General features: G+C 47.0%; 2 protein-coding genes across 4 annotated transcripts; one reads left to right on the top strand and one right to left on the bottom strand.

Annotated features, from left to right (window-relative positions):
• Nucleotides 1–202: 202 nt before the first annotated feature.
• LOC143007385 (N-acetyllactosaminide beta-1,3-N-acetylglucosaminyltransferase 2) lies at nucleotides 203–2,004 on the bottom strand. The gene has a single exon (XM_076158704.1). The coding sequence runs from the start codon at nucleotides 1,948–1,950 to the stop codon at nucleotides 553–555; it is 1,398 nt and encodes a 465-aa protein (XP_076014819.1). The 5' UTR covers nucleotides 1,951–2,004; the 3' UTR covers nucleotides 203–552.
• A 2,097-nt stretch (nucleotides 2,005–4,101) lies between these two features.
• smad2 (SMAD family member 2) lies at nucleotides 4,102–12,333 on the top strand. 3 transcript variants are annotated; one of them, XM_076158688.1, is made up of 13 exons: nucleotides 4,102–4,271; nucleotides 5,308–5,708; nucleotides 5,782–5,895; nucleotides 5,990–6,436; nucleotides 9,133–9,222; nucleotides 9,651–9,844; nucleotides 9,951–10,085; nucleotides 10,228–10,302; nucleotides 10,423–10,476; nucleotides 10,593–10,805; nucleotides 10,935–11,072; nucleotides 11,215–11,359; nucleotides 11,440–12,333. In XM_076158688.1, exons 4-13 carry the CDS (start codon nucleotides 6,180–6,182, stop codon nucleotides 11,561–11,563), a joined length of 1,425 nt encoding a protein of 474 aa, XP_076014803.1. In that variant the 5' UTR covers nucleotides 4,102–4,271; nucleotides 5,308–5,708; nucleotides 5,782–5,895; nucleotides 5,990–6,179; the 3' UTR covers nucleotides 11,564–12,333. The 3 variants fall into 3 exon arrangements, with proteins under 3 accessions (XP_076014803.1, XP_076014802.1, XP_076014801.1); XM_076158687.1 differs by having other exon boundaries at nucleotides 5,308–5,895; XM_076158686.1 differs by lacking the exons at nucleotides 5,308–5,708; nucleotides 5,782–5,895.
• Nucleotides 12,334–23,723: the final 11,390 nt, after the last annotated feature.

Genomic DNA, 23,723 nt, shown 5'->3' on the forward strand with positions numbered 1-23,723 from the left:
TCTCTCTAGATAAGAAAATACGACGCCCACACAGCCGACATTGAAGCCTGAGACAAACACGTTTATATCAGATACATTTAATCTTTACAAAGTGGGTATATGTTTTGCAGTGTAAATCTCTATGGTGCTGAATGAGAAACACCAGCAGATTAACACAAGAGAGAGAGAGAAGACACATGAACGTACTTCCTGCTCACCAGTGAACATTCCATACATAATCTTTCCAATAATTCAACCTGTAAATTATGGAGCAACATGGATTGCATGAATCCATGAAGCTAAAACTCTGTCTTTATTAGATCATTGTTGGATTGTTGTTTGTACGCCAGTAACTGTACAAAGTGTTGTTGAAAGAGCACAAACATGAAGCTTTAGTGAGTTGCCGATATCATGGGATGTCCTGGAGCTTTGAGGTAGATGTGTGGCCTCTTCAGCAGTGTTACGTAACGTTTAGAGGGACAGGCATCTTGAATGTGATCTTCATTAGATTCAACCTGTGTAATAATTGGTTTGCATACGAATGGCTGCAGCTATTTGACTAACAAATCAGCCTCAGCATCGATATAGATTCTGCAGCTGCTTCCACAACAACAGCATCTCTTTGGGACTCCGTTTGTGAACCATCAGGACAGATTTGTAGGCGCACGGTTTGTACCTGCTTGACTCTGGGAGTCCGAAGCTTAGAAAGCCAGGGTGAGGGCTCGGGGCGATCCCCAGCTTGAAGAGGCACATTCCCAGGTAGACGTCATCTATCGGGAAGAGCCGGATCTTCTCAGACACCTCCTTTAAGCGAGAGGCGAGTGAGCCGGTGTACACCACGCCTCCTCCACCAGCGTATGGCGGGTACACGCCTTTATAGAAGCTTTCTGGAATGTAGTACTTTGTGGATGGCTCACGGCTGGGTACTGCGTTGTGGATCACATCTCCCACAAACATGTTTATCACCATCTCACTGTTGTTTGCATAGGCTCGCCATATGTTGTGCTCCTCCCACTGAAAGTGCAGGTAATCCAGGAGAGCATGTGTTCGAACAAAGACATCATCGTCACCCTTGAAGACGAAGACAGCTTTGGGGCAGTGCTGCTGGAGCCAATCCCAGAATAACAAATCCTTTAGTGTCAGATTAAAGAAAGTGTCCTCAAAGTCCCACTGTAGGATGTCCCTGTACCTGGAGTTCTCAAGATCCAGGAGGTTCTTCAGGTCCGGACCTGTGCCTGAGTCTTGCCTACCGAGCAGAAACACTGTGCGCACTAGTTTGCCTTTCTTCACCGTTTCCCCCGACACGTAGCCGCTTCGCCCCCACGTTTCCCGGATGGCCTGCCTGTTCTCAAAGTTCCCCACTTGAGACTTGACAGCCATCAGGAGCATGGGCGCCTGCTCCCGCCTCGTCTCCATCCCGCACATGTCAGGCTGATTGATAACCATGGGATACTGCCTGTGGTGCATCGATCTAATAAACAACTTTATCGGCACCGGCAAGTTGTCAAAGTTATACTGACGACAGTTGTTTGGCGAGCCGTCCGACAGACACTCTTCCTCCACCGTCAGCTTCTTTCTCTTCCTCCTCACCCCAGTGATGTTACCTAACAGTATGGGATTGTGCTGACGGTCCCAGATGTGCTGCAGGTGGTTCCACAGAGCGTTATCCTCCAGGCGAAGGTTCCAGAAAGGGCTGAGCGGATGAGAGGCCAAAGCCCCAGAGTTGGCCGACGCTCCCGGGGCCACGTAGTGAACGATGACGGGAGGAGGAGTGTAGGAGATGGTGACGAATATGGACACCATGATATAGATCAGAAGGTGGCCCGTCATCATGCAGGGCAGCAGGCACAGGCACAGCAGCCTCCCGTTGCATTTGCAGAACTTCCCCATGTCCTGTTTTGTATACAGCAGACACACACACACACACACACCTGGACACACAGAAGAGGATTTACATACATTTTTTGACATAAAATGTACATTATGGTTGTAGCCAAGTGCTCAAATCACAAGAGTCTACCAACTTCTATAGCCAACAATGAACCCCCGGAGGTTCTGTCTCCGTGGTGACGGCCCTGGGTGACTTATTATCTGCTCTTCCCTACAGACTCAGAGCATCAGAGCATCATCCTGTATCCACCTGCCGGCCCGCCCGCCTGCCTGCCTGCCTGCCTGCCTGCCTGCCTGCCTGCCTCAGCCCCTGTGGACGCTGTGTGGAACATGGAGATGCAATATAAATCTACTTAACCCTTACAGAGTGGAGTTAACACACTTCACCAAGAGAAATCACCCTTCTGCTTTCTTATTTCTGCTATTGAAATGACAAATACATCTTTATTTCCTACTCTTGAATATCTGTGAACTGTTTACATCCCGTCTCAACAGCCTGTACTTCACTTTATCTTACACTTGGGACAAAGACTTCTACAGAATCGTTACTAGGCATTGTAACACGTGTTGAACAGTATCTAATGAGAAACAGTATTTAATGAGAAAAGCGCTTTTACTTACAGCGACTGAATACTTCCGCAGGTTAACGCCCGCTGAGACGGCAGACGCGGCAGCTTGTGGAGTCCAATCTGTGCGTCAGATTGATCATAGCGCGGCTTTGATGCGGCTGCTCCAGAATAAATCAGTCAAGTCCATATCGATGAGTGATAGATCGACCAAGTGTGTCCATAACGCGCTGACAACACCTGCAGCCGAGCAACGGGTACCCAGGTGAGGCAGAAGGAGCGCACTGAGCATGCGCGCCTCTGAGGTCCCCAACACTCCGGGAGAGATGATGACAGGGGCAGGGTTCTTCGATCTGCCTGACGGACCAACACGCGACACACACACGCACGCACGCACGCACGCACGAGCACGAGCACACACACACACACACACACACACACACACACACACACACACACACACACACACACACACACACACACACACTCTCTCTCTCTCTCTCCTCTCCGCCGTCTGCTGCGATTTGCATTCAGGTTCATCATATTTGCATGGCCATGACAAATGACGCGCAGGAAAAGATTCTCTGGGCAATTATCAACGTGATTAGTGAAGAAGTATTTTAGAAACCTGACACGTCTTAATAACTTCATTTAGGATACTGATGTCTGGACTTAATGAGGCAGAACCAGCAGTTCATGTGTTCATCAGCTGATCAAGAGTGAAGACATGCCTCACAAAAATACACAACCTGTTACACAAACCATTTCTGGCGTCGGTAACACATATGGCATCATCCACTATTCATGGGAAATATTTCACATTTTGAGTCACTTCATTTATCTGGAAGCTGTGGTTACGTTATTGTGGTGACGCCTTTCAATTCATCATAGCTAATAATAATAGCTAATAAGATAATTCTGTTTAATATATAACACTATATGGCATTTTACTCAGCAACTATCATTTTAAGACCAGATTTTACTTTATAGTATTGTTTAGTACAGTACAGTACAGTATAGCATAATGCAGTATATAGTACAGCACAGTTTAGAATAGTTTAGTATAGTATAGTATAGTTTAGTATAGTACAGCACAGTATAGTATAGTATAGTATAGTATAGTATAGTATAGTATAGTACATTACGGTCATGTAGCAGACGCTTTTATCCAAAGCGACTTCCAATAAGTGCGTTCAACAAAGGTAGATAAAAGAACTTCAGGTCAGTATAGTATAGTATAGTATAGTATAGTATAGAATAGTGCAGTATAGTATAGTATAGTTTGGTATTGTATTGTATTGTATATACGTAGTATAGTGTAGTGAAGTGTAATGCAGTATAGTATAGTATAGCATAGCATAATATAGTGTAGTGTAGTGTAGTGTAGTGTGGTGTAGTTTATTATAGTATAGAATAGTATATTACAGTATAGTAAAGTATAGTAGTATTGTTCTTTGATGAGCCTCTGGTGTTGAGATTACAAAAGCACAATCAAGATGCCACCGCGATAAACTCAAATACCTTTGGACACGGTGACATTTGACAGGCAGAGTGCCAAGCCAATAGAAACTCCGCCTGCCAACAGGTTATCGGCTGAGACTCAGACTCCAGCCAATAGGAGCGTAGAGAGGGCGGGGCGTAAGCGCGGCGTCACCGTCTTGTTTTCCCTGGTGTCAAACACGTTCGGTTGCGCTCTGAATGAGGGGGCCTTTATCCCGGCGACTCGGACGTTGGAATTAACATTTTAAAGTCTCTGCGGCGGATTAAAAATGAAGCTGAAGGCGTTTCTGACAGCTGCCGGCCTGAGCGTCTGACCTCCCAGCACCTCCGCCCCGGGTAAGCGCGCTTTAATGGAAGAAACGGCTTCGCTTTGTCGGCGATAACAACATGGCACAGCTCTGTTTGTTAGCTCGTAGCGAGCTTGCTAGCGGATTCTTTCTTTCTCTGTTTTTCGGGGGAGGAGCAGCGAACTATCAGACATATACACATAAAACACATTAAGTGTTTCCATATGACAAATTGAAACCACTCGCTTTAACGTGCCGGTCTGAGTGAACATCACCTGCGTGGGTGCAGCGTCAGTAACCTTTGTTTGTTTGTTACAGAGTAGTTTTTATCCGCAGAGTCCAAGTCACCTAAACAAAACAAGACAGTTTGAGTGTTTGGGCTCCAGCGCCTGAAGTCTGTGGTTCCTTAAATCTATACTAACCTTCATTCATTTCCATGTCAACAAAGAAACACCTGCATTGCTTGTAGTGTTTCTAAGTCAGTAAGTCAGAGATTTACTTCGGACTCGCACTAAAGCACAGTTTTAAAACGTCCATGCTCTCCAGGGGCGTAACGAGCTGCTCCACACCTCAAATCACTCACCAGTCTGGGGGTCAACAAGATTGTAGTCAACTTAAATACATCAACGCATTGCTACATTTTCCTCGCGTGTCTTCATTCAGTTTGGTCGTGCTGCAGTATCATCAGCAGGACTCTAGCTTATCATGACTTTAATTAATGATGAACCTGTCAGTGGCCGCGGAGCTCAGAGTAATGACTTCAAACAGCTCGATGACCAAACAACAGCTGATTCGATTCACAGACACACGAGAGCGAAAGCAACAAATCCTCAGTAAGCAACGATTGATTAGTTGTTGGTCAAAGTGTTGTTGATACTTTTCCTCTTCAGTCACTTATCAATAAATTGCCTCAGCATAACATGTAAACAGTTTAGAGTTGGACTGGAGAAGCGTTTTCATCCAAATGTCCAAAAGCTTCATATATTTCCTTTTTGATAAATTTTTTTATTACCAAAACAGATCAGTGATGATGTTTAGACTGTTACAAGAAATCACAGCTTTGACTCTGTGGTTGGTGCTTTCAGGAACGCTCTGGATGCTCTGGCAGTCGGAGTATCAGTCTGAGAGTTAAGCATGCGAGATGAATTCTTGGAAGCGGCCTGGACGTGCAGTTATCCGCTCCTTCCTGTTTATGGAGTTCACAACAAGCCAGAGGAGCTTTGCTTTAAAGAGGAGTTGTAACTGCATTTATTTAAGTTCCATTGATCAATAATCTCCTGCACTCTTCTGTTATGTGATCCGACTGTAGCCCGACGCGAGCCCAGACAGCAGGAGGGTGTTTGAGGTCTCAGAACAGAGAGGATACGCTTTCATTTTTAATTTGATCGTTAGAATGGACTTTTCAGCTCAGCCTTCCTCAGATTGCTCTTCCTCTGCAGCCGCGTCCTCTCATATTTACACGTAAGGCCATGAAAAGAATTGATCTGTAAGTATGTTCAGAAGTCGGTGTAGTCAAAAGGCTGATGAGATAATCAACTAATAATCTATGAAGCGGTCAGACAACAGATTTGGTCTCAGGCATGAAGAAGAGGGCAGCAGCCTGAGATATGACATCACCTTGGGTCCTGGTCTGTCACATGTCAGATGGTGAACTTGGGTCTTCACAGAATGTAGTTGGCAGCACTCAACACTTTTGTTTGTTGATTGATTTAAAAAGTAAATCATATACTGTAGTTATTCCTTCTTCCTCTTTGCCTTGTCTCTTAGGTCATCTTGGACTCTCCTCTACTGCCAAACTCCAGAAAGTTTAATTAGAAGTTCAATCCCCCAAAATCAATGCAGTAACCTTGAGGAGAGGGACATCTCATCTATATAACCACATAAGCCCCTACCTGTTAACCCTCCCCTTACTTTTGGCTTAGTAGTCAGATAACACACACACACACACACGGCCACCATGTCCTCCATCCTTCCCTTCACCCCCCCGGTGGTGAAGCGGCTGTTGGGATGGAAGAAGACGCCGGGCAGCAGTGGTGGCGGAGCGGGCGGGGGGATCGGAGGGGTGGGCGAGCAGAACGGAGGGCAGGAGGAGAAGTGGTGCGAGAAGGCGGTGAAGAGCCTGGTGAAGAAGCTGAAGAAGACGGGGCAGCTGGACGAGCTGGAGAAGGCTGTGAGCACGCAGAACAGCAACACCAAGTGTGTCACCATACCCAGGTGAGGGATGAAGACGCACACACACACACACACACACAGAAAACACTCTTTTTCCTTTTTTGCTCGCACATGACCACACTTCCTGTATTGTGGTGCGCCGCGGTGAAGAGTTGTTATTGAAAGTTGGAGTGGAACGTGACGGGCGGCCGCAGGCTCGCAGAGAGAAGCGCTTCCGCTAACCAGCAGATCCACTTCCCCCCGCCGCCGTGCCACAGGTCAGCGTGGCAGCAGAAGTGAAATCCAATTGGGGGAAACGGATGCTGTCTTTGTCAGCGCTCAAGACGCACAAGTGTTTGTTTTGACCCAATTACAAGGTGTGTGTGTGTGCGTGTGTGTGTGTGCGTGTGCGTGTGCGTGTGAGAGAGAGATGTTGGGCCCCATGCTGGCTGCCATGTGATGTAATGAGGAAAGACTAACTGGAGACTTTGGCTGTGGATGACGAATGGCCGAGACATGAGGGCTAGTGTGTCACACACACACCGTCTCTCACTGTAAGACAGTAAACCTGAAGCAAAAACCTCATTTGACAAGATCTCTGATAACTGTGTCTGACTCTCTGTGATGTGGAGACGTCTTAGCTGGTTTACATTTCTCCATTATCCCCAGCTGAAGGCCGTCTGCTCCTCATAAGTGTGTGTTCCCGCTAACAAGGCTCCATTTTGAAGCACAGACAGTGAGCAGCAGCAGTAGTTGTAGTGTACATACCTGATGTAATGTTTGATGATGGAGTCTGAGCAGCGTCCTGCAGCGTAACCTGATCTCTGTGCTCACCACACAGCAGCAGACCTCTGCTTCGGCCTTCTCCAGATAATATTACGCTGCTGCTCGCTGATTTCCTGCATTTTTACTTCGCAGCCGCGTCCAAAACCAAATGGCTAAGATGTCAAATGACATCATCCGTCTACTCGCCTGACCTTTCGTATACAGCACATTAGTTTCCATCAGAGCGCCACCACGTTTAATTTTACGGAGAACAACAAAGTGTACATTTTTGCTGCAGTTTGAGGAAATGTAGTTGAAGCAGTTGTGACTTGATTTGTGAAAGAATGTGCATGCTATAGATCTCTAGACGTGCAGGAAGAAGCTCTTTATGTCCTGACCTGTAGGATGTAGGTCCTCTGCAGGTCACGTGTCTGTCAGTATAGATTTCCCTTCTGTTGCATGATTACGCAAACAAGACAACGTCCCCACGTCCAGGTGGAACCCTACAGGGAAGGAGGCCTCAAAGACTCACGAGTCAGAGCCAGTGATGAACGTCCATGTAGTCAGGCAATGTGTGTCAACACTACAACTATGATTTAAAGAGCAAGGAAATTGTAAACGTAAGAAGGAATGTTACCGCAGGACCGTTTGGTTCACACACAACGTTTTGGAGTCTGGGCGTCTGTAGGAAGACGTAATCACCTCAGAACGGTTTGGTAATTGTGCAGCACTACAGAGAGAAACAAGAGGAGAGGAGAGGAAGAGCCATCAATGTAAAACAAGAGAGGAAGCAGAAAGGAGCACAAACGGCCTGAAAGAAGAAGAAGCACGTACATGCAAAGTGTGTGTGTGTGTGTGTGTGTGTGTGTGTGTGTGTGTGTGTGTGTGTGTGTGTGTGTGTGTGTGTGTGTGTGTGTGTGTGTGTGTGTGTGTGTGTGTGTGTGTGTGTGTGTGTGTGTGTGTGTGTGTGTGTGTGTGTGTGTGTGTGTGTGTGTGTGTGTGTGTGTGTGTGTGTGTGTGTGTGTGTGTGTGTGTGTGTGTGTGTGTGTGTGTGTGTGTGTGTGTGTGTGTGTGTGCGTGCGTGCGTGCGTGCGTGCGTGCGTGCGTGCGTGCGTGCGTGCGTGCGTGCGTGCGTGCGTGCGTGCGTGCGTGCGTGCGTGCGTGCGTGCGTGTGTCACACGGGAGCTGTCTGGGGCGAGATGCCGTCTATCTAAAGGGAGCGCCGGAGGTGAGGCAGTGGAGACCAGACGTGCTGCTCAAGGGCACCAAGGCAACAACACGGGTGGTGGTTTTTGCTCTTTGACGAGTGTCGAGTTATTCGCTCTTGCGCCATCGTGTCTGGCAGCGTCATGTCTCTGATCAGTGAGGAGAAACGCACGCACGCACACTTAACATCGCTCCCGTGTGTGTGTGTGTTCTCTGTTGTCCCATGATGCGGCAGCTTTTTTGCGTGGTGAACATTTCCGGCACATGGCCGTGTGGCCTCTGTGTGTGTCCTGTGTGTGTCCTGTGTGTGTCCTCTATGTATGTCCGCCTTGGGTGTCCTCTGTGTGTCCTGCGTGTCCTGTGTGTCCTGTGTGTGTGTGTGTGTCCTCTGTGTGTCCTGTGTGTCGTTTCCTCACACATTCTCACACTCAGAGTTCCCCCGTCTTGTAAATCGTCTGCCCGGGATGCAAATCGATCGTCGTGTTGTTGTGTCTTGCCTGTTTGTGGACTTTTCACCAAATCCACCACAGCACTGTCCGTCACACCATCGCCCGTCACCCGTGTCTCTTATTGAAGGGGAGGAAGGCCTCCCTCGTCTTCCTCAGGCCAATAAGAACCCATGACCCACTCATCCTACTCATTTGCAATGAATCGCCTCATGTTTACCATCTATTTGTTTTTTATTTTGTATCCCTTTTGCATTTGTCTTTGTCGTGTGCGCGTGTGTGTGTGTGTGTGTGTGTGTGTATGTATTTGTGTATGTATGCTTTCTGTGTGTGTGTGTGTAGTACGTGCTCAGATCTGTGGGGTCTGAGCTCAGGCCACATGATAGAGCAGTGGGACTCTTCAGGCATGTACGGATACCCTGACCACCGCAGGTGAACACACACACACACACACACACACACACACACACAAACACACACACACACACACACACACACACACACACACACACACACACACACACACACACACACACACACACACACACACACACACACTCTGCAGCTGTGTGGAATTTGCATAACAATGTGTAAATAAGCCTCTGTTCTTTTTGAGTGTTCCTGGTTAGGATGATCACTGCAGGATGATGATTGGTTGAGGATGTTGTATTGATAACCTTTCAGAATAAAGATTAGAGAAATTCCACCTCTGTGTTAAAAAATTAAGAAGCTCAGTCTGTCCATCAAACCAGTTTAGTTAAGAAAGCTAAAGGAACCTAACTCCTTAATAGATCATAAACCATCATCAGGTGAACAAACTATCATCCCTGGTTCCCGTCTCCTGCCCGTCGTCCCCTCAGGTCTCTGGACGGGCGTCTCCAGGTGTCCCACCGTAAGGGCCTGCCGCACGTCATCTACTGCCGCCTGTGGCGATGGCCCGACCTGCACAGCCACCACGAGCTGAGGGCCGTGGACGCCTGCCAGTACGCCTTCAACCTCAAGAAGGACGAAGTGTGCGTCAACCCCTACCACTACCAGAGGGTGGAGACGCCCGGTAAGGATGACGACGGCTCCTCCAAAAGTCCAAATCCAAGCATTTTCGTCGTATTTGCATAACAAATCATTCTGTCTGTGTGAGTGACGCGGCTCTCTGTCTCCAGTTCTTCCTCCTGTCTTGGTGCCGCGTCACACAGAGATTCTGACGGAGCTGCCGCCTCTAGACGACTACACACTTTCCATACCCGAGAACACCAACTTCCCCGCAGGCATAGACCCTCCTAATAACTATATACCAGGTGTGTGATCAAGGCATCAAACCACCGCTCAACCTCTGCATGTCACGGCTGCTCCTCGCTCCGTCACACAGATTCCTCCTCCCTGTGTCGTTTGTCGACGTTCTCCTGGTTCACACTGACGCGGCCGTGTTTGTTCTCACAGAGACTCCTCCCCCCGGCTACATCAGCGAAGATGGAGAGACGAGCGACCAGCAGATGAGTCAAAGTATAGACTCAGGTAGCTCCTAAAGCTCTGCTCCTCTACACAAACACGCAATAACATCAAGTCACACACTCGATTCATAATCAGCATAACAGGCTGTTTCTCCATATCCTGTGTGTGTGTGTTTTGTTCCAGGCTCTCCTGCTGAACTGTCACCCAGCACCTTGTCGCCTGTCAGTAATGGCATGGGTAAGAGCGTTCCCATGTCTGTATGGATGGAAAGCTGTAGGATCTAAGTCACTAGAAGAATTGATTAGTCTTCTGATGTCCTGGTGTTAAACTTTGTCTCCACGTCCTCCATCTAGACCTCCAGCCCGTCACCTACAGCGAGCCGGCCTTCTGGTGCTCTATAGCGTACTACGAGCTCAACCAGCGCGTCGGGGAGACGTTCCACGCCTCTCAGCCGTCTCTGACCGTGGACGGCTTCACGGACCCCTCCAACTCCGAGCGCTTCTGTCTCGGGCTCCTTAGCAACGTCAACAGGAACGCAACCGTGGAAATGACGAGGAGGCACATAGGTACGACAAACCTAAAGAGCCACAGCACAGATGGTTCGGCTGGATCTGTCTTCCTCTCTCTGTCCCTCCTCTCACTCTCTCTCTCTCTCTCTCTCTCTCTGTCTCTCTCTCTCTCTCTGTGCCCGGCAGGTCGTGGCGTGCGGTTGTATTACATCGGAGGCGAGGTGTTTGCAGAGTGCCTGAGCGACAGTGCCATTTTTGTCCAGAGTCCCAACTGCAACCAGCGATACGGCTGGCACCCTGCCACCGTCTGCAAGATTCCCCCAGGTACAGTGGAGGAGCTGCACATTGGCCCTGTGGTGCTGCTGGGGGATGAAGATCCTCCCCCTCATCAGATCTGTCCATATGACCAACATTTTAATATTCCCCAAACTTGCTCAAATTGATCCACCTGTGTTTTCTTTCGCAGGATGCAATTTGAAGATTTTCAACAACCAGGAGTTTGCTGCACTGCTGGCCCAGTCAGTCAACCAGGGGTTTGAGGCGGTGTACCAGCTCACCAGGATGTGCACCATCAGGATGAGCTTTGTGAAGGGCTGGGGGGCGGAGTACAGGTGAGGCGCTGCTCTTCTTCACCTCTGCTCAGAGCTGTCACTGTATCTGGACCCTGACCCTACCATTTGTTTCCCCGCAGACGCCAGACGGTCACCAGCACTCCCTGTTGGATTGAACTGCATCTCAACGGCCCCCTCCAGTGGTTGGACAAGGTCCTGACCCAGATGGGGTCCCCCTCAGTGCGCTGCTCCAGCATGTCCTAACCCGGATCTGCCACCATTGCAATATCAAACTTTGTCAAACACAGAGCCAGTGTGTCCTATAAAGTGACGAACTAACAGAAAACCATGAGAACAAAAGGATGCATCATGCTCCTGTAGGATGAGAGCGACGTCACCGACGGACAGTAACGGTGACATCATTGTTGGGCCCGTGGCCTTTGGCTGAGTTGGAACAGAATGCGTCTCCTGAAGAAAATGCGCAGTGAAGGCTTATTGCTGAAAATTGTACAGCGTGGTTGCTATGGCGGTTGCCATGGTATATGAGGATGCTCTGCAGTATCATGTCGTTGATGAGGTCATGAAGGGGAGGGTAGTTGCTATGGTGCATAGAGTGGTTGCTAGCACGGTTGCTTTGGAGTGTGACGTCATCGATGAGCTCATGAAAAATGTTTTTAACATTTTTCCAACGTGTTTGAAGGGGATTTTTTTCGGAGGGGGTTGCGTTTTTTTTTCTTCCTGAATATTTGAAAAAATCGAAATACCAGAAGTCATTCCTATAATGTGGTGAATACCCTGAACATTTATTTGACTGAAGGTTGACGTTTGCAGAAGCAGTCGAGTGCTGTGATTGTCCCGAAGCAATCACAGCGGACAGACTGGGCTCTCCCTCAGGTCAGGGTATCCACCATCTCAACCAGTATTCCCCCCATCACCCCCCATCACCCCCGTCCCTGTGCCTTTGATTTAAGTGTACTTGTAAAAGCACTCGAGCAGAAACATTCATTTATTATTATTATGCCACAATAAACTCACAAAACTTGTATCATCTCTCCCAGTGTATTTCATTTATCCGTCTTCTCTCCTAACAGCCGGGCTTCACCTTCCAGCTGCAAAGCCACACCGTTGCTATGGTAACATCAATGCTGCTGCTGCTACTTGGAGCATATAGAGAGCCTTAAAATTATGATCAAGGGGTCGTTCCAAGGTCGTCCGCTGAACTACAATCCTCAAAACAATGACGGGAGGTAAAGCGCTTCTCCACGGCTGTGCAGGAGGCGAGACACACATTCAGATTTAAGGTGTGTGTTTGTTTTATTGTGTCGACAGCATTGCCTTCCCCAGATCAGTCGCTTCTCCCCAGTTTCACAGGAAGTGGAAGGTTTTTACGTCTCATCTGATGTTATTGCTCAGTTTCATTACGATTTCACGCTCTTCCTCTCTCTGACAGCAGCAAACCTGTAGGATCACTCTCGTCTACTAGCAGGGATGAGTTTCCAATTACTTTTACAGTGCACACTAATAACACTGCAGTAATTCACCTGGTAATTGTGTGTGTGTGTGTGTGTGTGTGTGTGTGTGTGTGTGTGTGTGTGTTTTAAAGTCAATTCAATGTTCATTAGTTGTGGGAAGAACTAATGAACCAATATGACTCAGAACCTCAATCCTCTGTAATAATGTCAGGACCAAACTGCACAGAGAATAAACATGTGTGTTATCTTTGAAAAAAGGAATGAAAAGTATTGGAATCTAATTTGCAAATGACTGCAGAAACCCTGAGCAGAGCGACATGCAGTACACCAAACAAGCCACAAAGGGGCGGTAGAGGCTCACTAATGTAACTGAGGGACTCTTTTCTTTTTGAAAGACTAGACAGTATTAGTAGGGATGAGACGCCTAATTTAAATACGATCTATGATTATTGATCTGTGGATGTGTTCGATTGGAAATGTGTTTGATGTAGACGATCTCTAAAATCAATCAGTCATTTTAAAAGTATCAACAGGTAAATAACGCCCCCAAAAACATTTTAAATTCTATTTCTTAAAATCAGATCAAAGAAAGATTTCAGCCATTCTTCGGGAAAACAATAGAAACAAAATTCCACGGAAAACTGCGAACATGCCGGACAGACCTGCGATCAACCCAGACGTCCTTTGATTTCAGTTTCGAGAACAGTGATCGCGTTTCCCATTATCGACTCACACACCCGCACTCATCGGATCGCAACCCTGAAGCAGTAATAGATAAATAATAAAATGTTATTTTCACCCTCTGAATTATTCAGACTTGTTTACTATCAGCGAGTGAAAGTCCTGACCCATCCGCGATGAGCACAGGACTGTACTTAGGCCTTACAGTTAAAGATCCCAGAGACATTAAAACACATTACAAGCCATTGAAGTTAAAAGGTTTGGTTGTCTATAGTTGTCTGAGCGAGTAGACTGTGTGTGTGTGTGTGTGTGTGTGTGTGTGTGTGTGTGTGTGTGTGTGTGTGTTTGCATGGGTGTGTATAACTACTTGTGTGCACCTGAACGTCGGCATCTCCCCTGCAGTCTGAACGTCCTGGTGTGTGTGTTTCATTTATATGTTCATGCATGTTTAGAGATACTTGGGAGCAATTGGGTGTTTAGAATGTGCGCGTGCGTGCGTGTGTGTGTCTGCCCACCAGAGTGAGTACTCTTCCTGAGTGACCCACTTGCGCTCCATTACCAGAGCATCATTAAACTGTTGTTGTTGATGCCAGTCCTCCTTTCCTTATGGTTTGGCCTTGGATCCCTTCTGTTCCCTGGAGCCGTATTACAGTGCAGAGCAGTAAGCATTTCCCAAACAAATTAACACACCAGTATATCCTGAGTGTACCTAAACTTTCTGGAAGTGTAATATAGACTGGTAATGGTGGCAGGCCTCTGTTGTTGTAGCTAGTGTGGACGCAGAACAGGCTTCAGTTGATGTGGATGTTTCTGGGCTGTTCAGAGACGCGAGCATTTGTTTCGTCGCTGCCGCTGTACATCTTATTAGGCTTTGTCATATTAACTTCTTTATGCGCTTCAATGTAATCGAACTAACAAACCATAAAAGGGAGGAGAGAGCGACTGAGCACAGCTGATATCACTCTGCAATCAGGCCAGATGGCTCATTTCAACACAATCGTCCTCCAACTTGACAAACAAACTGCAGCATCGTGGATTTGATGTCAACATATGAGACCGAATGTGTTGCAGCACGTTTCAAGACCTTTTCATGTGTTTGGGACGAGGTGAAAGTGAGAGAGGACCGAATGAGGTGAGTAACGAGCTCAGATGACTCGCTTACAGCTTGGTGCCAGGGTCAGAACTTATCAATCAACCTTCTGAGGAAGCAGGACAGCCTGTAGACACAAGCCCTCACTTTCACTGTCACACATCCTCCATTGGAGCATAAACATGAAGATTCAAACCCTCAAACATGAAACTGAGCACCAGAGGAGGAGCAGGAAATGGCTCCTGTATGACCCTCCAGCTTCCTGTTTGGACAGACAGGAAGTCTCTAGTCGGGGGCATCACAGCTTTCTCCTCACCGGCCATATATCAATAACTATCCAATCTGTGGAGGAGCTATTGAAGCCATTGAGGTCCGTCAGTCTGCCGGGTTTGATTCCTGCTGACACACGACCTGATCACTGACCCCAGACTGTCATCCATCATTGATATGACTTTTGTTCTGGCGTTGTTTTGTGTCGTCTGATGTCCTGGGGTAAGGTTCCTCGTTAGGGTTCCTTACATTTCACCCGCCCGACCCTTCAATCCTAAACCTTAGATCTGCTAGGCTTGTGTGTGTGTGCGTGTGTCGGCTGGCATGTCTCTGTCATTGGCCGGCTCCGAGTTGGTTGCACCTGTGGGGATGCGTGCTCCAAGTGCCCACTGGCCACCTACGCTTTAGAATAGCAGCATGTGTGTTTGCGTGTGCGTGTTTGTATAAGTTGTATAAGTCATGTATAAGTCATGTCTGCTAATTAAGACTGGGCCCTAACCTATGGCTGACCCTGAGTAAATAACAATGAGGCAGCAAAAAGCTTTTGTACCTGTGTACCCTCAGCCGTTTGGCCGCACTATAGTGTTGGATGTCCAGTCTGTGTCAGTGTGTGTGTGTGTGTGTGTGTGTGTTCTGGCTGGCGGCGCAGGGCTCCCTCCAGCCGGTAACTGGAGTACAAGGGGAGAAACGGGAGAGCAAAGAGGAAAGGACGGCAAGAGAGCAAAGGAGAAAAGAGAAGGGGGTGAAAGAAAGCGAGTCGCTGGTGTCTGAAAGAAGCCCGGGCCTGTGTAATTAGGCCTAAATGAGTTTTCCACCGACTCAGTGGGTCGTGGCCATGCAGCGCGAGGACAAAGATGGACCGGAGGTCACAGAGTCACCCAGTCAGGGACACGGGGCACCATGTGGTCACCTGAGGGGGCCAGACAGGGAGGCTGGGACGCCCTGCGGTCCACGTCCACCCTGATTCACTGTTATTGTTTTATATAGTCCTGAGACCCCACGTCCTTGTATGTGGACATTACATTTTTTCCTTCCCTACACCTTAAACATCATTGTGCTTAACTCAAACCTGTTGTCCTCATGTCTGGACATTGTACGCTGCCCCCTAGTGGCATAGATTCCGCTTTGGGTTGCAAGAAAACATAGCAGAGAGGAAGAAATTGTTGTGTCACACTGTCAACACTAACCCGTGTGTCGTTGTGGTGTAGCTTCTTTTCTTTTTTTTTTTACTCGCCGAGGTTGAGACCGTTTTGCCATCGATCAATCCAGGAAATGCATTTCCCCTCAAATTCAAACCCATTTTTAATTTTTATTGGTCACCCGTGACTTCTACAGGATCCTGCAAACGACTCAGACCGGCCGCAGCCCATTAAGATGACCAGCAGGAAGTGTGTTTGCGGTGGCAGTGACATCACGCTCACCCGGTCACGACCTGCACTCCGGCAGGGTTCAAAAGGTCGCGGCGGTTTCTGAGGAGGTGGGGAATAGAAGGGGAGGAAGAGGAGGAAGAGGAGGGTGATGCTTTTAGAGGACGTGGTGAGCGGCAGAGTTTGTACTGCAGCTCGGGGACGACATCTGTTCATTCACTCAATTTACCTCCATTGCTCATTGTTTCTCATCTAAAATAATAAAACTCCATGGATTTATGTCTTTGAAAGTTGGATTATACTCTGAGTAAGGAAATAAATTGATCACATTTTTCAAACACCATGTTAACACTATGATCAGACTGAAACCGATTGTAAATCAATTTTTTCAGGCACCTAAAAGTGACCAGTTTTGCTCCAAATCCTCCACATGCTGGTGGACACATTCTTTAATCATACAGTGAGACATTTATTGGACATGTTCTAGAATCTGCCCATGTCCACACGAACTGACAGCAGAATCTCATCAATGATGCGTCGATGGCGATTGGAACAATTTCCCAGTTTGGGATCAATAAAGTCTAAAATGAAGGACGTTAGAATAAGAAGAAATAACTTTGGACACTTTTTTTGGTCCTAATCCTCACCCTTAACCTTTCCTCTGTGCTGTGGCTCCTCCCACTCGCTCTTCCCTCTGGCTCACCTTGAACCCGCCTAAAGAGTTGTGATCTCAATGACAGCAGATTCAGGCGTATGATCTTAAACGCGTCTCGTGTTAAACCAGCATGTTAGGACGTCTTATCTCTTCCCAGTAATGAGACGCAGCACACATGTTAACACCTTCGCCTTCTTATCATCACACACACCTCCACCTCCCTATTATCCTTCCATCCCTCCCCCGACATGTGCTACATGGCGGGGTGTGTGTGGGGTTATGAAAACAGTTAGGCTTAATAATTGATGTTCTGCATTTCAATCAATTTCACCATAGTGTTAGGCTAATTAAGGTTAGCTCCGTCCTCCCAGGGGCTGTGTGTGTGTGTGTGTGAGAGAGCGGGAGAAAGGAGAAGAGAATGTGTGTGTGTGTTTGCCTGCTCCTGAGGGCTCCACGCTCCATTTTATATTTCAGAATACATGGGAATTCTCTCTTTCAGGAACCTGAGCTAGAAGATCGCTCTCTCTCTCTCTCTCTCTCTCTCTCTCTCTCTCTCTCTCTCTCTTTCTCTCTCTCTCTCTCTCTCTCTCTCCCTGTCCCTCTCCCTGTCCCTCCCTCCCCAGGCAGGATCCTAAATGCAATTAACACAGCCGCTTTACTGCCTGCTAATTATTAACACTCACATACACACACACCAAACACACACACACACACACACACACACACACACACACACACACACACACACACACACCAAGAGCAGAATGACTATTTTATGCCGGACTAATTTAAAGTTCATTGACGATTGTTTTAATTAATTAAATAAGAAAAGTACACACTTTAAAAAACGTCAGGCTGCCGGGCGGCACTGCAGGCGTCTGCATATGAAGGTAATAATTATCCTGTGTGTGTGTGTGTGTGTGTGTGTGTGTGTGTGTGTCTGTGTGTGTGTGTGTGTCTGTGTCTGTGTGTGTCTGTGTGTGTGTGTGTGTGTGTGTGTGTCTGTGTGTGTGTGTGTGTATGGGAACTGCAAGCTATGCAACACCATTTTAGTGTGTATCTGTCTACACAACCTCAAGGTGTGTGTGTGTGTGCTCCTGTGTGTGCTCCTGTGTGTGCGTGTGTGTGTGTGTGTGTGCGCACTAATGAGAGTCTTTGAGCTCTCTGCCAGTATTTAACACTAACAGGAATAACTAAGGGGTCCAATTAAGAACAAAAACTACTTTATGTGAAGTCATATTGTCTCCATGGTTACACAGTTGTGGGTCGGCCGATCGCTGTCATTGGTTTGCTATCAGGGGATCAATGTGATAACTGACAGATCCATGTGTTTTGGTCTTTCCTGGTTCCAGGCTCATGTGGTAGGACGTGTGTGTGGGCGGAGAACATGGACATCTGGACACATCTGGCTGCTCTGAGGTTGGTCTCCTCTTTGTTCTCAAGAGGACAGAAGTCAGCTTGACCTCTTGACCTCCTCACACACACACACACACACACACACACACACACACACACACACACACACACACACACACACACACACTCTTCAGACCTTCACTGTAACTGTATTTTCAACATGTATCCATATAGCATGAGACTATACAGGGCAGGTGTTAAGCTTTAGAGATGGCCTGTTTTCACTCTGTGTGCAATGCAATGCTGCAGCAAGGGAAACGCAAGAAGATCTGAATATGCCCTCAATTGTGGAAATACACAGTGCTGGTTAAGTACACACTCTTACAATGTATACAGAACGTCTCTCCTTTGATTCTGTCCTCCTCATTAAGGACAAGAGGACAACAACATATGTGTATTATATAGGGACAAAGACGAGGAGCATAATGGGAACATAATGCAGAATGAGACACACACACACACACACGCGTGTCTCTGGGAAAGACGCAAGACATCAGGTGTGTTTGTTTGATAAAGTCAGGGGGGAAAGGAAGAAGAGAGAAAGAGGACGAGAGACGGCGAGCGATATAACTAAAAGATGAAAAAGAGCGAGCGAGCAAAAAACCTGCGTGTGTGTGTGTGTGTGTGTGTGTGTGTGTGTGTGTGTGTGTGTGTGTGTGTGTGTGTGTGTGTGTATTGTTGGGACTCAGGTGTTGAAGTACACTGCCATTACCCTCAGGAGTTGTCAGACACAAGCCCATGCCCTCCTCCTCCTCCTCCTCCTCTGCTCTTCATCTTCATCACTCCTTCAGTCATTTAGTCTTTCCTTTAAACGTCTCCTCCTCTCTCTACTCACTTCTCTTGCTGTATATGATTAAAGGAAGGGGTCGGCTGATTTGTGCCAGTTTGAGTGTTTTGATGATTGTTTATTGTCGTAAAGTCATTGAGCAGCTTTATCTATTCATTTAGATATTTTTGTATCTAAATGTAGTTTTTTGAAGCGCAGAAGCAAAGACCAATCACAGACTGGCAAGACCTCAGGGGTGAATGTGTGTGTGTGTGTGTGTGTGTGTGTGTGTGTGTGTGTGTGTTCTTTTCCTCCAGCCTGACCACTCATTCTGTCTGTGTGTAAATGAATGAATGAATGAATGAATGTGAGCATGTGTGTGTGTGTATGTGTCACTGTGTATATGAGTGTGTGAATGAATGTGTGTGTGTGTGTGTGTGTGTGTGTGTGTGTGTGTGTGTGTGTGTGTGTGTGTGTGTGAACTGCGGCCCCTGGCCAGGCCATACGTTATTGATGCTACTGCCTGAGGGTACGTCGGGGGAAATGGATGTGTGCCCATGTGTGTGTGTCTGTGTGAGTGTGTGTGTGTGTGTGTGTGTGTGTGTGTGTGTGTGTACAGGGGGGTCACGTTGTGTCGTCAAGCGGCGGCTGGTGAAAAATAGCCGGCACTGATATGATCAGTCATCTGTTGATCAAGATGTACTGCTGCCGCCTCCTCGCAGTTTCTCTCTGCTCTCTTTAAATCTCACTCTTCTCTCTCTTTCTCTCTCTTTGTGTCTCTCTCTCTTCTCGCTCTCTCTCTCTTTTCTCTGTCTTTCTCTCTCTCTCTCTGCATCTCTCTCTCTTTCTCTCTTGTTCTTCTTTGTCTCTCTCTGCCATTTTGTTTTCTGATCCCTCTATCACTCACAGTAACACAGTCTGGGTATTGTCTTGTGTGTCTGATGTGACTTTGCGGTTTGACAGTATTGATGTCCGTGTGTGTGTGTGTGTGTGTGTGTGTGTACTCTGCAGTTCTTCCTCCGACGTTGCTCAATATTGTTCTCCTCTGCTGTCTCTCTCTCTCTCTCTCTCTCTCTCTCTCTCTCTTTCACCCTAGTCTTTCCCTTCCTTTCATTAAAGTGTCATGTTACATGTACACACACATTCAGTCACTCACTCACACACACACACACACACACACACACATACACACAAAACAGTGACACACAATCACGTGTACAGTTCCAGAACTATGTAACTCTGCCGAACGCATTTGAATGCACACACGCGCGCACACACACACACACACACACACACACACACACACTGTACTGTACACAGGCAGATGTACAGAGGACACACACACACACTGCGGTAAATCAGTAATGTGCTTTAGAAACAGTGGTTAAGTGTAAAACACAGCTCTAAAGTGCTCTGCTCTGTGGTGAATACCTAATGGGCTTCAGAGAGTTTGGTTTTTTAACCTTAAAGCGCTGTTGTTCTCTGTGGTTAAAGGATAATGGCTTTTTATTGTGTGGTTAACAAATGTGTGTGTGTCTGTGTCTCTCTCTCTGTGTGTGTGTGTGTGTGTGTGTGTGTGTGTCTCTCTCTCTCTCTCTCTCTCTCTCTCTGTGTATCATGGTCCTTCTGCACTGATCTGTGTAGAAGTAAATCCATAAGGATGTTTATAGGGAGTTGCATGAACTTGAAGACAGAGATGTGGAGTCCCATCCATACCTCTCTCCCAGTGCATGCTGGGAAATGCTGTACCCCCCCTGACTCTGTCATTCGTTCCTTCTCAGGACCGTGCTGGCGAACAGACAGGGGATTCACCTCTCGCTGTGATTCGGTCATAATAGTTTTCGTCATTATGATAAGATATAGGTGTGTTATGGTGCCTATGTATGTGTTTGTGTGTGTGTGTACATTATCCTTGGTCCTTATAATTGTGTGTTATTGCATGTCAGGTGTGTGTGTGTGTGTGTGTGCGTGTGTGTATATCAATATGTCAGACTGACATGTAAGCTGACATTTATGCTCATTACTGCATATTTACACTAAACTGAAACCGTGTGTGTGTGTGTGTGTGTGTGTGTGTGTGTGTGTGTGTGTGTGTTGTGTATTCGGGTAGATCTATACAAACGTCTCCTTAAATCACTCAGCGTTTCATGGGTGTTGTTTTCTGTGGGAAAGGGATAATGTCTTTACAATGTGTGGTTAGAGTGGAGACCCGCACAGTTCAGCGCACGCCGACCCGGCTGATACATAATGCAGCAGCGCCGACCGCACTGATGTATGAGACGACTAAATGAGCGTATTAATGGAGCTGCATGCAGAGATGGAGGGAGGCACTAAGAGGCCTGAAAAGTGCTTTAAGTGAAGGTGTGGAAGTGATTAGCTGTGTGTGTGTGTGTGTGTGTGTGTGTGTGTGTGTGTGTGCGTGTGTGTGTGTGTGTTGCTTAAACATACGGCCCTTCTTCTTTGAGCCTACATTTGTTTGTGTGTTTCTCCACCTGTATTCTGACAAGAGGGCGGTCCAGGAAAAAGAGTTTATAGAGGAAAAACTCAAAGTTTCTCAAATATCAAACTATTTAGAATTTTACACAGCCTGAATCCACAACTATACATCCATATTCGTTCGCTGTCACCAATGTCACTGTCTCCCACCAATCAGATTCTTCCTTCCTTTGTGTGTGTGTGTGTGATACTATGACTGTGTGTGTGTGTGTGTGTGTGTTATTCTGACATGTCTGCTTCAAGCCATCGTAGTCTATCATTTGTCCCAGAGACGAGTAACATTATCTACATCTTTCCCTTCCCCTCTCTCTCTCTCTCTCGCCTCTTGATCGTCTCTCTTCTCCTTCTTCCCTTCCTTCTTTCCTTCCTTTCCCCCTGTCTCCATAGGATTCATCCACCTTCCTCTCTTCAGCCCTCCCTGTCTTCCTCAGGTCTAAGTTGTAAACAACTGTCATATCTGGCCTTCTTAAATATACCTCCCAGCGTGCACACACACACACACACACACACACACACACACACACACACACACACATAGAAATCTCATCAATGTTTCAGAGGTTGGGCTGAATATCAGCTCACTATACCTCATAGCTCGTCGTCACTTATTTACATCCGGCAGCCCCCCCCCCCCCCTCCCCGCGCCACTGAAACCTCAACAGCAACATCAATGATTCATCAGCCAATGTTTTAGCAAAATGCATGCCTCCTGTGTCGATACGCAGGGGAAGGAGGAGGAGGAGGTGGAGGAGGAGAGGAAGGGAAGGGAAAAAGGTGAGGAGAGATGACCCAGGCAGGAAAGAGGAAACTGGGAGGACAAGGGGGGGGGGGGGGGAAGTGAGCGGAGAAGAGACAGTACGGGATGAGAGAGAGAGAGAGAGAGAGAGAGAGAGAGAGAGAGAGAGAGAGAGAGAGAGAGAGAGAGAGAGAGAGAGAGAGAGAGAGAGAGAGAGAGAGAGAGAGAGAGAGAGAGAGAGAGAGAGAGAGAGAGATTTCCAATGTTAGTTTGAACTCTAGACTTGTTAGACGTGTTTGAAGGCTTTTTTGACATTAGAGTTGTTTGTTTTGGTGTTTTATCTTTGCCGCTCTTCATCACAGAGGATCCAGCCTGATGACCTCCAGTTCCCTTCCCCTAATTACACAAAACACTGAACACCAAACGCACGTCTCTCCTTAAGTGTAAGCGGTTAAGCGTTAGCAAAACCACAAATGTGTTCGTTTGCAGGACATCGATCAATACGAGGTAAAGGTCAACTGAAGGTCAAGAGACGGGATGGGACGGAAAAGGAGAGGAAGAGGAGGAAGGAGGAGAGAGAGGAGAGAATATTGAAGTGTATAAGACTGAAAAGGACAAAAGGCGAGAGGACACACTGATGCTTCCTTCCTTCCTTTCCTTTCTCTCTCCTGCCCAACACTCGATCTCTCTTTTACGGATGAAACTCGGTCTTTTTTATCTTATTTTTGTCATAAATCAATGGCACTCTGCAGACACAGACGCGGGGGAGTCCGATATGTCTTTTACTCTTTAGATTTCAGGAGAATATGACCCGTCCTATCCTCCCTAGGCTTCAGAGGAGTTCACAGACATTTAGTCATTGATTTTAAAAACGTACCTGCTTTTGTCAGATTGCGGCATGTGTGGTGTTGCGGTGTAGGATTACGGCAGACGACAGGGAAACAGAGCAGCAGGAAGCTCGGCCACCGTTTACCTTTGATCTGGTGATTACATGATGTCTGCAGATCTTGGCTTCTTATTCATGTGTTTCCTCCTCAAAATACAATTTGACTTATTTACTAAAAAATGTGCAGTTCGTTCGAGCAGAGATTTAAGGCCCAAACTGAATCAGGTGCGGTTATTTAGTGTTTTTCTCTCGTAATGTATTCTTTCTGAGCTGCATGTTGTTTTACAAATGCTGGGATTTTGGGGGGTTTTCTTCAGATTATATTTTTGCTGTATAAAATGTCCAAAAGGAGATTCCGGAACAGAAAAAACAACCTTGAAGTTATTTTTGTCTAATAGAAATGAGAAACCAAAAAGTTCTACAATTTCAAGCAGCAAATCATAATAATCATAAATAATGATAAACCAATTCAAATCAAGACATAATGTCATGATTTATTATTATTATTTAAGAATGAGATGAGAGAGAGAGAGAGAGAGAGAGAGAGAGAGAGAGAGAGAGAGAGAGAGAGAGAGAGAGAGAGAGAGAG

This window comes from Genypterus blacodes, unplaced genomic scaffold (genome assembly GCF_046128005.1).
Source record: "Genypterus blacodes isolate CSIRO-AG114 ecotype Tasmania unplaced genomic scaffold, CSIRO-AGI_Gbla_v1 ptg000085l_1, whole genome shotgun sequence".
In the NCBI taxonomy this organism is placed as follows: Eukaryota; Metazoa; Chordata; class Actinopteri; order Ophidiiformes; family Ophidiidae; genus Genypterus; species Genypterus blacodes.

What these genes read in the sequence shown, in the direction of transcription:
- LOC143007385 (XM_076158704.1), bottom strand. Translation starts at nt 1,950, where the DNA reads ATGTCAAAAAATGTATGTAAATCCTCTTCTGTGTGTCCAGGTGTGTGT.
- smad2 (XM_076158687.1), top strand. Translation starts at nt 6,180, where the DNA reads ATGTCCTCCATCCTTCCCTTCACCCCCCCGGTGGTGAAGCGGCTGTTG. An exon ending in AAGTGTGTCACCATACCCAG is followed by an intron (nt 6,437 to 9,132) that starts GTGAGGGATGAA and finishes GTGTGTGTGTAG; the next exon opens with TACGTGCTCAGATCTGTGGG. An exon ending in CGTCTGCAAGATTCCCCCAG is followed by an intron (nt 11,073 to 11,214) that starts GTACAGTGGAGG and finishes TTTCTTTCGCAG; the next exon opens with GATGCAATTTGAAGATTTTC.